The sequence below is a fragment of the Myxocyprinus asiaticus genome, chromosome 3, assembly GCF_019703515.2.
Source record: "Myxocyprinus asiaticus isolate MX2 ecotype Aquarium Trade chromosome 3, UBuf_Myxa_2, whole genome shotgun sequence".
Taxonomy (NCBI): domain Eukaryota; kingdom Metazoa; phylum Chordata; class Actinopteri; order Cypriniformes; family Catostomidae; genus Myxocyprinus; species Myxocyprinus asiaticus.
In genome coordinates, this window is record NC_059346.1 from 11,940,979 (window position 1) to 11,957,803 (window position 16,825).

At 36.9% G+C, this 16,825-nt stretch overlaps 1 protein-coding gene across 1 annotated transcript in view; it reads right to left on the minus strand.

Moving 5' to 3' along the window:
• The window catches only part of LOC127425361 (polypeptide N-acetylgalactosaminyltransferase 9), a 153,475-nt gene extending 139,465 nt beyond the window's left edge, over positions 1–14,010 (minus strand). Inside the window, exon 1 of the mRNA XM_051671287.1 lies at positions 13,086–14,010. Within this exon, the coding sequence (XP_051527247.1) occupies positions 13,086–13,326 (241 nt within the window). The 5' untranslated portion in view covers positions 13,327–14,010. The remainder of the gene's footprint in view (positions 1–13,085) is intronic.
• Between the last annotated feature and the right edge of the window lie 2,815 nt (positions 14,011–16,825).

Sequence of the window (16,825 nt, forward strand, 5' to 3'; positions counted from 1 at the left end):
CAAGACTGTAGTTATTATTATTTTTATCATTATTTTTTTTCTTGCTGGCTTGCCGGCGGTCCCACCCTGCTGGAGTGGCCATCTGAGCTTAAAGGGTAAAACAGTGATGTCTTTTATCAGATTGCTTTTGTCTCTGTTTTACGAAAACAATAAGCTGACACAGTGATTTAACCATAGTAAAGGGAACTCTGCATTTTTAGATAGTAAAGGGCACTCTGCAGTTTTAGGTGTTTACTTTACTCTGCTCAGAAATTATGTTTAAACTAAACCTCATTATCTATCGCTGTCTAATTACTCCAGATGTTCAAAATATTTTTTGAGAGTACACGGAGGAAGCATTGTCCTCTTTTCATGAAATTCCATCAAGCTTTCCAGGCAAAAAGCTTCTGAGATCATAAGCTCATCCTTTCATGAACATCATTAAAATTGATATGATATCCTAATAGAATTATTTAGAGTGTGTTTCAGAAGGTCATTCTAGATGGTTTGGCTCTGGGGGGTGACTGTGCTTGGCAACAGAATGTGGATTTTGCATCTTGGAATCGAAACCGGTCCTTTCCACAAACACCAGTTGGTGCGGCATTAAACCTTAAAACCTATTCCACCCTAAATCCAATAAAGAAGGCACACGTCAGAAATGGCTTCATCCCAGCTGATCTACGTAGATAACGTATTAAAAGGCCTGGCATTCATGGCCTCCTAGCATGTTGACTTGTCTCTGAAGCCCAGTTCTTGGATTATAAGGTGTTCTCACAAAACAGAGCTGAAATGGTAATGTATCTCTCTGTAACTGTCTGTGGATTTGTGTCTCTTTTGCTGTCACTGTTACTGCCATTGTCTCGATGGCTGCTTCTGACGGCTGTTTTGAGAGAATTCTATTACACAGCAGCCCACCATTTTGACGCTAATCCCCGAGAGCCAGCTGTCTATGCCAGACGGAGACTGCATATCATAGTGACTTAATGCAGCGTTCTGCTATTAAAACACAGAATGTCGTGAAGAAACATCTATCATAAGTATAGGGGAGACTGGGGTTAGTTTTCACAAGGGCTACATCTCAGTAACTGTAAGGCTTTGAGTCAGAAGTCCAATTACAAACATGTCCATTTTACGATCAAGCACTCAACATAGGAGTGACAACTGTATTTAGCTGCAGTGTGTACAAGATGTGGCATATAAAAAACCACAACTAACCAGCTTCTTGACTTTCTTACATTATTTTAGTGGCTGCTAATAAATTTAGCAAAGTTGATTGTTATTTTTCATGCAGTTCACTTTAGACGCTAATAAATCTTACACTATGTGTGAATGTGTTTGTATACTCAGATAATAATATGCTTTGAAGGATGTAAAGAGACAGAGCTATAAGACAGCAGTGATTACAGTGAGCTGATAGAAATTACAGTAAATTACAATTACACTGCTTTCTTATCAATTTAAAATCTGAAAAAAGTGTCTGTCTTACCATTACATCATATTCCAAATGAAAAGATCACACTAAAAACTAGTGCTGTGTTCATTTCTAGTTTACAAATCTTCAGTAGTAAGATAAATGTGAAGTCTAGAAACTAATCAGCATCATCTTCAAAGAAAATGTTGATCAGCGGTGAGCTTTGTTCTAAACCATTAAAACTGTTCTGTTTTGTACTGTACACAAAGTGAATTAAATACACTACACACCAATTTGTTAAATACATTTAATTTTTAAAAAATTACACCTTTTTTATGTTATTTTTTATGATACTGTAGATTTGCACCCAACCACAAATCTGATAGTGTGTTCACTTGGGTTTACACATCAACAGATCAACACCGTGACCCCATGAACTAAAAATTGGTTTTTAGTCCATTGTCTGTTAGCTCTAAAGCCATCTACACTCACCCAGCACTTTATTAGGAACACCTGTACACCTACTTATTCATGCGATTATCTAATCAGCCAACCGTGTGGCAACAGTGCAATGCATAACATCATGCAGATACAGGTCAGGAGCTTCAGTTAATTTTCACATCACCCATCAGAATGGGGAAAAAAATGTGATCTCATTGATTTCAACTGTAGCATAATTGTTGGTGCCAGACGAGCTGGTTTGAGTATTTATGTAACTGCTGATCTCCTGGGATTTCCAAGCACAACAGTCCCTAGAGTTTACTCAGAATGGTGCCAAAAGCAAAAAGCATCCAGTGAGTGGCAGTTTTGCAGACAGAAATGCCTTGTTGTTGAGAGAGGTCAGCGGAGAATGGCCAGACTGACAGAAAGGCTACGGTAACTCAGATAACCACTCTGTACAATTGTAGTGAGCAGAATAGCATCTCAGAATGCACAACATGTCGAACCTTGAGGCGGATGGGCTACAACAGCAGAAGACCTTTAGCAGATGACCATAGTGTTCCTAATAAAGTGCTCAGTGAGTGTATATGCTAGTGTACTCCTAAAAGTTGACTAAATCAACTTTTAGCACATATATGCATTTTATTTATTTTTATTTTTTTAATATTGATCACTCATTTTATCCGCAGGCACGTATAGATTACGTTTTTCTGAAATTACAAACAAACACTCACTTCCAGGTTTTTTGGCATCCCAGAAATTAACTGTTTTCGATGGGCGCTTTTTTCAAATTGAGCTGGAAATGCCCAAAAAGTGCTGTTTGGGAAGCTTAAATACCCTGTTTCCAAAAGATCATTGAAGATTTGGGCTTCTTTAAATTTCCATCAGGATCAGTGGATCGGAACAATTCAGGATTTGACATAAATTATGATATTTCACAGATGACCATCATTGTTACCACGTCTGCTCTAATATGACCTAATTGCCCCGGAGTTGCTGTTGGTAGATTTGAACTTTTCACGAAGGAACTGCACAAGCTCTGATCACACACGGCAGTTTTTAAATTTACAAAAAGTAACCGCTATGATAGGTACGGTATGAGAGGAGGACCAATATAATCTAATATTGATCCTGTATGAATAATACAACCATGTAAGATGTAACAGGGTGAATAGGACCCCGTCTGCTCCACCGCAGCGTGCACTGGCTGCTTGTGAAAGGATTTGTGAATAAAAATAATGTACTACTTCTAAAATTTGTCTTAGCATTTCATTTTGAATTAAGTAAATAATTTAAATCTAAATCGACCGCATAGTGAATATGTCAAATGTTATTATGGACTATCCTGTATGTGGACCAATAATTAAGGCAATAAAGATGCATTTTGCATGTCTGATGATTTTCATTTTTATATGGCTAATTTCAAAACGTGGTAGGATGTGCATTCATCAACCTGTTACATGTATGACTACATCATTCAGGCCTATTAAAACAAGTTAAAACTAGTTTTCAAAATATCTAGTTAAAAAAGAACCTACATGCAGGGTACACTGCTTGGCCAAAAAAAAAAAAAAAGAAAAAAAAATCGTCTTTTGGATTTAAATACGCAGATACTTAAGAGCCTATGATTGGATCATTATTGCAGTGATTAATATGTTTCAGCTGGCAACAATTATTTTAACCCTAACTGATGCAGTTTGTAGCTTCTCATTTCTTAAACAACCATGTCGGAAGACGTATCCTGTGGTCGTGGAAAAGATGTTACTGTGTTTCAGAAGGGGCAAATTATTGGCCTGCATCAAGCAAAGAAAACAACTAAGGAGATTGCTGAAATCACTGGAACTTGGTTAAGTCCAACACATTATTAAAACCTGGAAGGATAGTGGTGAACCACCAGCTTCAGAATGGAAGAAATGTGGTCGGAAAAAAATCTTGAATGATCGAGATCACTAAAATTCTTGGTGAAGTCACATCATAAAAAATCAACAGTAGAACTCACAGGTGTGAAAGTAAGAGCATTTCCACAGGCACAATGCAACGAGAATTTACAGGATTGGGACTAAACCGCTGTGTGGCAACAAGAAAGCCACTTGTTAGTGAGGCTAATCGGAAAAAATAACTTCAATTTGCTAGGGAGCATTAAGATTGAACAGTGGAGCAATGGAAAAAGGTCATGTGGTCTGATGAATCCAGATTTACCCTATTCCAAAGCGATGGGCATGTCAGGGTAAGATCGGAAGCACATGAAGTGATGCACCCTTCATGCATAATGCCCACTGTACAAGCCTCTGGAGGCAGTGTTATGAACTGGGGTTGCTTCAGTTGGTCAGGTCTAGGCTCAGCAACGTTATGCAGCAATAAAATTAAGTTAGCTTACTACCTGAATGTACTGAATGACCAGATTATCCCATCAATGGATTTTTTTCTTCCCTGATGGTACGGGCATAGTCCAGGATGACAATACCAAGATTCATCAGGCTCAAATTGTGAAAGAGTGGTTCAGGGAGCATGAAGAATAATTTTCACACATGAATTGACCACCACAGAACCCTGCCCTTAACCCCATTGAAAGTCTTTGGGATGTGCTGGAGAAGACTTTACAGAGTGGTTCGACTTTCCCGTCATCGATACAAGATCTCGGCCAAAAATTAATGCAACTCTGGATGGAAATAAATGTTGTGACATTGCATAATGTTGTCGAAACAATGCCACAACGAATGCGAGCCATAATCAAAATTTAAGGCGGTCCAACAAAATATTACAGTATGCAACTTTTTTTTTTTTTTTTGGCCAGGCAGTGCATTTCATCACTATAAACCATACATATCATTTTATAAAAATTTGTATTAACATAAACTAACATTATTAGATTATATAATGTTTCAAAGATTATAAAAAGCATAGCTCTGCCAATATCCACCATTGAAAGCTGCTGCTCAAAAGAACCCAGAAGCGCAAATGCCTGTGGTGTCACGTCATGGTATCCTCATCAATACATTTTTTTTTTTTTTTTTATAAAATGCTCTCTACAATAACAATGTCCCTTCCCCTTAATGCCATCTGTAACTCATTAGTAATATTAAGTAAAAATGTCATGAATTTGCCCTGATGTGACATAAACTAAAAGCTATTGGCTATTTAAAAAGGACAAACCCTTTGATATGCCAATGTCCTGTTTCAATAGGAAATACATCAGCACAGAAAAAGAAACTGTGTTCGTCAAACTGATTCATTCAGAGCTGTTGATATTAATGAAGTAAAGTAATGGGAAATAATTGTAAACAGGATGATCGTTTAGGCCCAGTGTTTATGGGATTATCTTATTCTTTGAGTATTGGCAAAATACATTGAAATAATATAGGACACCGTATTGAGTTTTTTCCTGTGTGCCTCAAATTCATAATAATTTGACAATAGGAACAGAGTACCTCTCTCTCTCTCTCTCTCTCTCTCTCTCTCTCTGTGGGACATTCTTTCTCTCACTGTGATGGACTGGCCTTTCCAGACTCATAATTTTAACAGGCTTGGCAGCCTGTCTTTGAGGAACGGCTTATGAAAATGTCCTTTTAGCTAGCTTACGAAGAAAGCTTTGAAATTCCTGATAGATAGCTCTAATTCTGTAGTCTTTTAGAAGCATATTTTGTCCATGTGTGCTTACGTTGTTCAGTAACGAGAACATTTCACTTATTATAAGCTGACAGACTTCAGAATTATTGGATACAGATCACAGCTTAGCCCAAAAGGAACATTTTATTGCTTAAAGGTTACTCTTTAAGCTCAGGAGATTTTATCGTTACTATATGTTTCATCTAAGAATCAGCTTTGTCTCAGATGTTTCTCCTAAAATTCCTTGGGAAAATAAAGCATAGCATCAAATGAAACTGTGGTTGACATACATAACATACTGTAGATCAGAACTTTTGGTCCTCCAAGAATTTGTTGAGAATTGTTTGAGTTCATTTTGAAATCTCTGACTTTTGATTGTTGACTTTTTCAGTTTCACAAAATATGGAGAGTTATTTAATTTTTATAAATTCTAGTCAACAAAATAATCATGTCATATTATACCAGGTGCAAGCAAAGTATATGTGTTTTTTGGCATAATATTCAATACAATTTCTGTTTCTGTCTATATAGAATGGTGCAAAAAGTTACTACTTTTGGGAAAGTTTCCTGCAAACGTACAACTGTTATTTGAACACTATCAACAACCAGCATGTAGTTGCTAGCTTGACCTATATGGTTTCATCTGCTCGGTATACCAGTGGTATTTCAGCTATTCCAGGTTATGTCAGCTTTTCTCAATACTGGCTATATTCGTGATTCTACCAGTCAAGTTGATATTTTACTGTCTCGTAAAGTGCTCTTAGAGCATTCCAGCCTGATGCACTTTACTCAGAATTGCTTTAAATTATGTAACAAGATTTGAAAAAGAAAAAAGTGTTCTTATTTAGCCTTTATGGATTGCACACTAAAAGATACTCATTTCTGAAATTATTTAGAAGCTGAATAAATATGCATGTCAAATTTGATGCCAATGCAGCATAAATATGCATGAGGAAGGTGTGGTTTGGGGATGTGAATGGCAAAGTAAGACCTAGAGTCCATTGTGAGTGCGTTAGACACTAAAATGCGATGGTCCATAAAACATTGATAGTGGTGGAATACCTTCATAAAGGCTTGATTTACAACCAGAATTCATACAAGAAAATAAGATATGCCAAGAATCTACGCTGAAACATAAGACCTGTGGCCAGAAACACACAGTGTTTACAATCAACCTTTTGACAATTGCATTATTTCAAAATAACCCAATTGGGCGTGATACCCACGAACCTGGCAACACATAAAGAACAAGCTTCTCTCATACGCAGCAAGGACAATTTAAAAGATTTTTTGTGAAAAAGGACTTCAGTTTTGGTCTGTTTCTTATTCAGCGCTATTGTATTGCATCAGAAGACATGGAATATGCCACTCGAATCGTATGGATTACTTTATGTAAAAAGCCTTTATGTGCTTTTTTGAGCTTAAAAAATGTATCCCCATTGCATTATATTGAAAAAACACCTCATACATTCTTCAATTATCTTCGGTTTTGTGTCACTAAAGAAAGAAAGTCATACAAGTTTGGAACGGCATGAGGGAGAGAAAATTATAATTTTTGAGTTAACTATTTCTATTATGTGCGTTCTTGCATTACTTTGGTGGTAATAAAACGCAGTGCTCAAGGGGGTGATAGAGTTACCATAAAATTTCGTTGTTATTCAGGTAGCTAGTTATAAACATTAACTAACTTTAAGTTTTACTAACTTTCACTAAATTTCTCCACAAAATTCTCTTCAAACTGCCACTCTGTCATGACAGAAGTTGACTTGAAAGAGAAAACTAATTGCAGAAGACAGTTTACGTTAATAATTAATAGTGCCCCCTTGTGGTAATACTGAATTGCACATTTAAGAGCGCAACGATGTGACAATGAGCTTGCATAGCTAGAAGTGTTTAAATCATTGCAATGATGTAATATATTGGGCATCATTCACTAAATATTGCGTAGATTTTGCATACTTATACGCACAAGAAACGTTTTCACTATAAATTTCCACCTGATTCACAACAAGTGCGTACGCATAAGAATTTGTTCTTAGTTTAGTTCTAATTTTAATAAATCCAAATTATTCTAAATGAAGAACAAAGCTAGAACAAAGTCAGTAATTTGCATAAAACACACCCAAACCATCTCCATATGAGGGCTTTCAGCACCACCGCACCTATACAGTTTTGTGGAGAAAGATGCCAGTACAACATTACAATTTAGAATGATTTTATAATATGTACTACTGTAGGTGTTGGATGAACTGAAGGCGTGCTTAGAATGCTGCTTGTGCAGGACCATTTATCTGTGCCTCATCTTTCAATTCAGGCTGTGCATGTGGTCCATAAGGCAGTGCTCAATGTGGAAAGAACTCAGTGGTGGGTCTGCCCCTTTGCCAATTTCTACTAAGAATTCTGCATTAAATTAAATTGAGATTCTTACTTTTCATTTGAATTTAATTCTGATAAATAAACTTAACCCAAGTCAGGGATATAACATTATCTCAGTAGCAGCACACTGTATCTGAAGGATCTGGGGGCGGTTTTACTTTTTTATGGATGTAGTCCTCTGTGTTAATATCACTTTTCTGGTTGAAATCTGTTCTGCCTACCACATCTGTGTTTGCAGAGATAAACTGAGTTACAGCTGTAGAAATTAAGCATACTTTAGTGGTAATGCTTACGGTAGAGCTGCTGCCTAATCAAGGGGCTAATTGCACATTCTCATAGCTCTGCATTTTTAATAGCAGTCAGATAAAGGGTCTTTTCACAATAATCTAGCATTTCCAAACAACTGTGTTGGAGACGGTCTCACTGTCTGTCCCAGAATGGCCCTTTGGGCTCTGCTTATCACTGCTTAATGGATGTTAAGTTCATCCGAACAGTAAATGGCATTGCACTTACTTTCTAATTTAATCTATTGTCCTTTTGGACATGTTGTGTTTACAGCTCTAAATTAAATAAAGGGACTGCTGTGACTCTAGGTAAACAATTCCCATGAATTATTTACCAAATTAATGAGCCATTCAGGTATTATAGTGGTATTTCAGATTCACAGTTATCCCTTAAGATACCAAGGTACCATGTAGTTTTATAAAACAATCCCACATAAGAATCAAATTGCATTACACAATAAATAATGACGATAATCTTATCTACGGTAATGTAAATTATGAGCACAACTGTACATTATCTTGAGTATAGTTGTGACACTACTAACTTATTTAAATTTTTCAGTAGTGTGACGGCAGTTCAGCAATTTTCACAATAATGTAGCTTTTCCAGTAACAAGCAGTGATGGGCATTTCAGTATTTTTTTTAGTCCAGTACTCTAATTCGAATTCAAGTTCAACCTTTAACCTTTGAACCTGTTTTTCTTATGAAAAAAGAGCACTAGACTAGACTAGAGCATCAACAACATCTAGATTCAAAAATTACAAAAAAATAAAATAAAACATTGGCAATTAAACAGTCTTTTGAAGTGATACAATCACTTTAAATAATTACATTTATGGGTTAACTTTTCTTTTAACAATGTCATGTATGGACAATGCATTGAGTCGTTACGGCAAGATTTAGTGAGAGAAGAATTTAAATTGTTGCCCACAGCAGGCAAAGGCACAAAGTAAAATCAAATTACAATATTCAAGTTGTGATTTTACTAGTCAAATATTTAAAGCTGAACGGGTACTCGATTAATCGATTACTTGTGCACATCCCTAGTAACAAGCTACTTTTTCCAGCAAGTAATGGTGTAACATGAGAAAGTGCTACATCACTTTTTGTCACATTGTATAATCAGCAAAACAGCCATGCAAACCAAAGCTGTAACCAAACACGCTCACCTAATCCGTGCTCTCTTTCATGGGAACATCCTGCATTGGATTCGCTTGAATCTATAGTATTTTCTTTAGTGGAGCATAAATAAACAAAATAACTGGGCATACTGTGTCTAAAATGTCCTTTATTGAGTGTCCGGTGTGGTAAATGATGACACCTCTATCCATAACAAAACAGAAACAGTTTCTGTAATTATGTTTTAAATGTTCTATGGCAAATTATTCATCAGAATAATGGTCAGACGAATAACAAATAAATAGTAAATCTAATGGGATGCTTCAAGGGATGAAGGCACCATCAAAAGTCAAACAATTACTGTTTTCTTGTAAAACTCTATGTGTGCTGAGGTGCAATTTTTCAAAAGTCCCAGAAATGCAATTGGACTTTGGCGTAATCCTCTGGGTCTAATTGTCAGGACAATAAACGACTGAAAAATTGACAATTACATCTGGAAACAAATATAGTTACAACAATGTGAAAACCTCAAAGGCAAACCAATTCCAGTTTTAAAATCACATACAATTATTAGAAGCCTTGCACCATTTGCGCATCAGACAAGTTTTATGAGCATCATAAATATGTGTTGAAATAAAATGGATAACGGCCCTTATATCAAGAAGATTTGTGACAGATGGGTGAATTCCACAGAGTGGAAAAGCCTTTGGGGGAAATATGTGGTGGCACTTGTGTAGAACTAAAGCCATTTCAATCAGAAGGGCACATTAGAGGGCTTTTTTTTTTTTTTTTTGTGAGGCAGTGCCTCTTGGCTTTCTTCCAAATGCAAGAAGGATAATTCAAACTGACAGAGTGACCCCCTTCATATACAAATGGTGCTGGTCTTACAGAATAACAATCAGATCAAAGAAGCACTAAGAGAAAAAAAAGGCAGTGAGGACTCTTTTAACAAATGTTGAAATGTAAGACAGCACATAATGTGAACTACCTATATGACCTTTATATGTTCTCCAGGAAAAAGGCTTTAGTTCAAGGAATATGATTGTTGATGAAATATGCTCTTATATTCTAAAGAAAAGAACGTGGAAGGGGAAGCGTATGAGTGGTTATGACAAAGCAAGATTTTAGTAGTAGAGTTTTTTTTTTTACATATCTCTTTTACATAAATGTAAAAGTAGTAATGATTTCCCAACCCAAATATGACTACAGTGCATTCAGAAATTATTCAGACCCCTTCATTTTTTTCACATTTTGTTATGTTGCAGCCTTGCAAAAATGCTTTAAATTATTATTTTTTTTACATCGATCAACATTCCATACCCCATAATGACAAAGCAAAAACCAGATTTTTGATAACAGCAAATTTATTAAAAAGAAAAAAAACTGAAATATCACATTGACATAAGTATTCAGACCCTTAACTCAGTACTTAGTGCACCTTTGGCAGCGATTACAGCCTCAATTCTTTTTAGTTATGATACGATAAGCTTTGCACCTGGATTTGGGGATTTTATGCCATCCTCTCAAGTTCTGTCAGGTTGGATGGGGACCGTCGGTGGACAGACATTTTTAGGTCTCTCCAGAGATGTTCGATTGGGTTTAAGTCCGGTCTTTTGTTGGGCCACTCAAGGACATTCACAGAGTTGTCCCTAAGCCACTCTTGCATTGTCCTGGCTGTGTGCTTAGGGTCATTGTCCTGTTGGAAGTTGAACCTTCGGCCCAGTTTGAGGTCCTGAGCGCTCTGGATCAGGTTTTCATTAAGAATATCTCTGTATTTTGCTGCGTTCAGCTTTCCTTCAACCTTGACCAGTCCCTCAGTCCCTGCCGCTGAAAAACACCCCCACAGCATGATGCTACCACCACCATGCTTCACCGCTGGGATGATATTGCGCAGGTGATGAACAGTGCCTTGTTTTCTTCAGACATGACGCTTGGATTTGAGGCCAAGCAGTTCAGTCTTCCTTTCATCAAACCAGAGAATCTTGTTTCTCACAGTCTGAGAGTCCTTTAGGTGCTTTTTATGTGTCTTGCACTGAGGAGAAGCTTCTGTCTGGCCACTTGGAGTGTTGCAGTGATGGTTGTCCTTTTGCAAGTTTCTCCCATCTCCACACATGATCTCTGGAGCTCAACCAGAGTGACCATCGGGTTCTTGGTCACCTCTCCTGCCAAGGCCCTAGGAAGAGTCCCGGTTGTTTCAAACTTCTTCCATTTAAGAATTATGGAGGCCACTGTGCTCTTGGGAACCTTCAATACAGCTGAAATTTTTTGTAGCCTTCCCTAGATCAGTGCCTCGACACAATCCTGTCTCTGAGTTCTTTTTAATACATTTGCAAAGTTATCAGAAATCAGTTTTTTGCTTTGTCATTATGGGGTATGGAGTGTAAATTGATGTGAAAAAAATGTATTAAAGCATTTTAGCATAAGGCTGCAACATAACAAAATGTGAAAAAAAAAAAATGAAGGGGTCTGAATACTTTCTGAAAGCACTGTATATATAAACATTTTAATAATATTAACCTCCTAAGACCCCTGTGAGACTACTGTGTCCTTTTGCTGTAAAAAGAAAAAGAAAAAAGAAAAAGAAAAAATAATCTTAAAAATGTATGCTAGCCTATATGTAAAATCATCCTCTTTTCCTTGTACATTACATGTTATATTTAAGCAACATTTATGACTGAAGAATTTTTGTATTAGATTAGATATGATTAGACAAGGGTGTACATACTGTAGCTGTTTTGTGTGAAACAGTAGCACATATGTCAAAAGACAGATGACACATTCTGAAGATTTCTAACAAACGTTGATGTCACAGACACCCGCTTCTGCAACCCCTCACAATGCCTTCAGTAAGAGACACAGGTCAAACTTTTCCAGTGTCACACACAGGAATTGCATTCATTGGATACACAAAAAAACAAAAACAAAAAAAAAGTATTTTTGCTGCTTGTTCAAGTTCCTTAAAATAAACTAAAGCAACACAATTCTAGAAAATTGTTCTGTTATATTGGTATTCAAAAAGAGTATTATGCTGGAGTTTTGGGGGTTACCATTGTGGTGAAGAATGGTGCTAGGTTGAGGACTGACATTTTTACTTTCAGGTCATCCTTAATTTGAGTGCTGTTTATCTCTATAAGCAGTTCCTATTAAATTGATAGTGCAATTTGATAGTACACTTGTTCACCTGGCACATATTGTTAATAAAATAAATGAAGATGGACCAACATAAGAGTAAATTGAGTTTGACAAACTTAATTAAGATGAATTAAAACTACTACAATACATTAATTTGACCTAATCCAAATAAATTATGTTGGCTCAATGAAACTGACTTAATCTGAATGAAAGACATTACATATCTTGTAAAAACTTTCTTCAATTGAATTAAGTAAGGGTAATGCATTTTTGAGTGTACTTTCCCTAAAAAAAAAAAACTGTGTTTCCATTCAAGGCTTTATAATGACATTCATTAATTACATTTACAAAGATTAAATCATAAAATGCTTAACAGATCGTTTTGTTCAAATAAGAATGTTATGAAACTTTGATTGCTAAATGTGTATTCTGATATGGTGAATGAGTAGTATTCTGGTACATTGTATAAGATGGTAGCCCTATAACTAATCTCTGATGTGCATATTATGTGCTCCGTTACAAGCAAGTCTATGTTAACAATGCCAAATTCTATCTGGGTTGTCATGTGATAGTCTAATTTGTAAGACAAAAGTGTTGGGGTGACAATCAAAATAAACTGCAGAAGTCGAATTTACCTATATGTTCAAATATCAAGCCCCATTGATCTGTTAAATATTAATATTTGTGAATGCCTTATTAAAAAATAGTCTTACCAAGATTATTAAAAGCCACCTACCATTTAACTGGTTATAAACAACATCTTCCAGTCGCTCGAGCCTTTTGAGAATGGACTGTCTGTCCACGGAGTTTGTAACTTTTGCATTCCTGCCTCGCAGCCTCTGGTCCGACAGCCTCCCGATTTGGATGAGTTCCTCGGATCGGTCCTGGATCCTGCAGTACACCGAGAACAAAATGATCCCGACGAACACCAGAATGTTGACCGTCAGCAGAGTTTTGATCTTGCGTGCCACAGCCATTAAAGCCAGAGAGCGACACTGTCATACCCCTAATATTGATCCATCTAGAGGTGGGATATGACCCCGCTGTGGTGGTGGGAGCTGTCCGTTCAGCACCACACACACATACACACAAACCGTGCTCCGCAGTTTTGGAAGCCTAACAGCTGATCAAGGTGTGCGTGCTATATGATGATATATGTATACATAAAGTATAAGTAACGACAACAGATTTGAGGTTGATAGAATTTGCGATCAAAGCCCAACGCCTCGGGTTCTTTTGTTGACCCCCATTATAAATGTTTATAAATGTGTCTGACCAGCCTACGGAGATGATGCTTAAGCTGCCGTCGCCGGAAGAGAAAAAGCATGCGTTTAATCATGCCGTGCGTTGGCCATCAAAAGAAGAGTCGAAATGCATGAGATGTGCACGGTTCAAATGGTTCATTTTAAACGTCAGAGCCTGTCAAATAACGAATCCTCCGCGTGCAGCATCCCTTACTCGGCTCCGTCTCTCTCTTTGGAAAGATACATCGCGCGCGCGCATCAAATTAAGACACGATTTCGGGGCATATGCCATCAAATGCACAATCCTTATGCAACAAAAGCAGGAGGAAGTAAAAGACGCTGTCAAGCGCTTCTTGTCCTGCTCGCGCTTTGCATGGCAGCGTTCCTCTTCTTCTCTCGCGCACCCCGCATGCTACCTCTTTCACATCCCGCCCTCTATCCACGCTTTTCACGCGCTGCTCAGTGCTCTAGTGACGTCGGCAAACTCGTAAATATTCAACAGACTATTTGAGGGGATGAAAGGCTCGAATGATGAGGATAGCTGTTCGATTAGATTCTAATGTTTTCAGAGATTGGTCAATTGAATTATAACTCTGCAAATTTGAAGAGTAACCTTATTTAATGTCACGTCTAAGTAAACGTTTTTGCGTCAATCCGCGCTGTTTTTCGATTGTTTTCCTATGTAAACATGCCCTAAACTAGACTGGTGGTACCCAACCGTCAGAGGCTATTTGCACTAAGTGTAAACAGCAAAAAAAGAAGGGACAAAAAAGAAAACAAAGTGTGTGCAAATAGTGGCAGATACTATTTGCACCCCTAATTATTAAATACTAACATACAGTATCACTGTAGTGTGTTTATTGTGTTTATTAAGAGCGTTTTTAGCTCGTAGCTCGTTTGATTTGTTCCGAAACAGGGGCTAAAATTGTTACAATGTTACATTTTCCTCTTGGTTCGGTTTACTTTCACAAGGTATCATTTCAAAACATACAAAAAATATGTGGATAGAAGTCACATGTGAGCAAACTGTCCCTTATTGGTCAGAATGTTTGTGCGCTGTTCCGGGATTTGGCGCATCCATCGGTATACCGGTTAAAATTATATACAGTGGCGGCCAAAAGTTTGGAATAATGTACAGATTCTGCTGTTTCGGCAGGAAATTGGTATTTTAATTCACCAAAGTGGCATTCAGCTGATCACAAAGTATAGTCAGGACATTACTGATGTTAAAAAAAAACAGCACCATCACTATTTGAAAAAAGTAATTTTTGATCAACTCTAGACAGGCCCCATTTCCAGCAGCCATCACTCCAACACCTTATCCTTGAGTAATCATGCTAAATTGCTAATTTGGTACTAGAAAATCACTTGCCATTATATCAAACACAGCTGAAAGCTATTTAGTTCATTAAATGAAGCTTAACATTGTTTTTGTGTTTGTTTTTGAGTTGCTACAGTATGCAATAGACTGGCATGTCTTAAGGTCAATATTAGGTCAAAAATGGCAAAAAAGAAACAGCTTCCTCTAGAAACTCGTCAGTCAATCATTGTTTTGAGGAATGAAAGTATATTCAACAATACTTGAAATTGCCAAAAAAAAAAAAGATTTCATACAAAGGCATACACTGCAGTCTTGAAAGACAAAGGACAACTGGCTCTACAAGGTTACATTATTATTGTTACAATTATGGTAAAAAAAAACAAAAACAAAAAAAAAAAACAATAATCCGGCATTCCCAGAATTCCCTGCATGACCCAGTTCATTTTATTATATTTTATGGGAATAGCTAGGTTTTTCTTATTTTTAATATCAGTTATGTACATTGGGGTGTTCTGTGTTATATCTGATGTAGTTTAGTTAATGTTTATTGCATAATTTTAATTTCACATGTGTTACCCTGATAGTGTTTAGTAGGGGTGTAACGGTACACAGAAGTCACGGTCGGTAGGTATCATGGTTTTGGGGTCACGGTTCGATACGAATTCGGTACAACAGGAAAAAGCAACAAATCCCAAATGCTAGGTTTCTTTTCATTTATTTTGAACAGACAGTATTGCAAATCACAGTTTGTTCCACCTAGAGGCATTTAGTCTAGGGTGACCATATTCTGGTTTTCCAAAAAGAGGACACCTTTTTTTATCGCCAGGGTGGAATAATAGGGTTCAAAACAGTGTTACTATGATTGCAAACTTTAATACAATGAAAAAGACACTCTATTAGCATAACATAAATATATATATATATATATATATATATATATATATATATATATATATATATATATATTTATAATATATATACACAAATAAACATTTCCAACATACTTTTGAATGTTCATGTACTAAAATAAAATATTTGATGCCATGAGTGTACCTTCATTTACTATAACTATTATTTTGAATGGCCATGGACAATGAAGCAATGTGATAACAATTTTACCTGGTCGCAAAAAAGTAGTCCGTTAATTTACCTGATGAACTTTCACCTTTTGCTGACCCTTTATGCTTGGCAGAGCTAATGTGTGCTTCTAAATCACTTGCGCCTTTATTAGCAACTGACACATAAGTGCCAGCTTTACATGTCATCCATTCTGCTTCCCACGGATCTCGACCTGGACGAAAGCATGGGAATTTTTTGTGCAAATCTTCTGCAAATTTGCACTTTCGTTTGGGCATTGTTTCCACTCAGCTGTCATTTGCTGGTACTGTCAAGCAACTGTTTGATGCCAAACACAACAGCGCTTCGCGCGTTTGCGGAGAGATTGACAGGTAGGAATTTGGCCAATTGTTGCTGCAAGCCTCTTATAATCGACCAATTGGTGTGCAAGAAGGCGGGACTTAAAAAGAGGGGTTAAAGGAATGCAAATATGCGCGCACACACAATGAAGTATTAGACCAGATGCACATCATAATGCAACAAAAGCCGAATCCCGGACATTTTCGCAAATTTAGAAATCCCGGCCGGATGCTTTTTTAAGGTCCGAAAAAGATGATATTTCCAGGAAAAAGAGGACGTATGGTCACCCTACCTGTGAGTGATGTCACTCCTAATCGACCGGTCGCATCCTGCTCTCTCAGAACGGCCTGTGACTAGAAAGAGTAAGGTATGTTTTTGGAGCTCTCTGTGTCAATGATAAAAAGTGTTTTATATTAATTGAAAATTTGGTTTAATACTGATTACAGAAGTATTCTAAAGATGGATTGAGTCCATGTGCTTTTCTTACAATAGTTT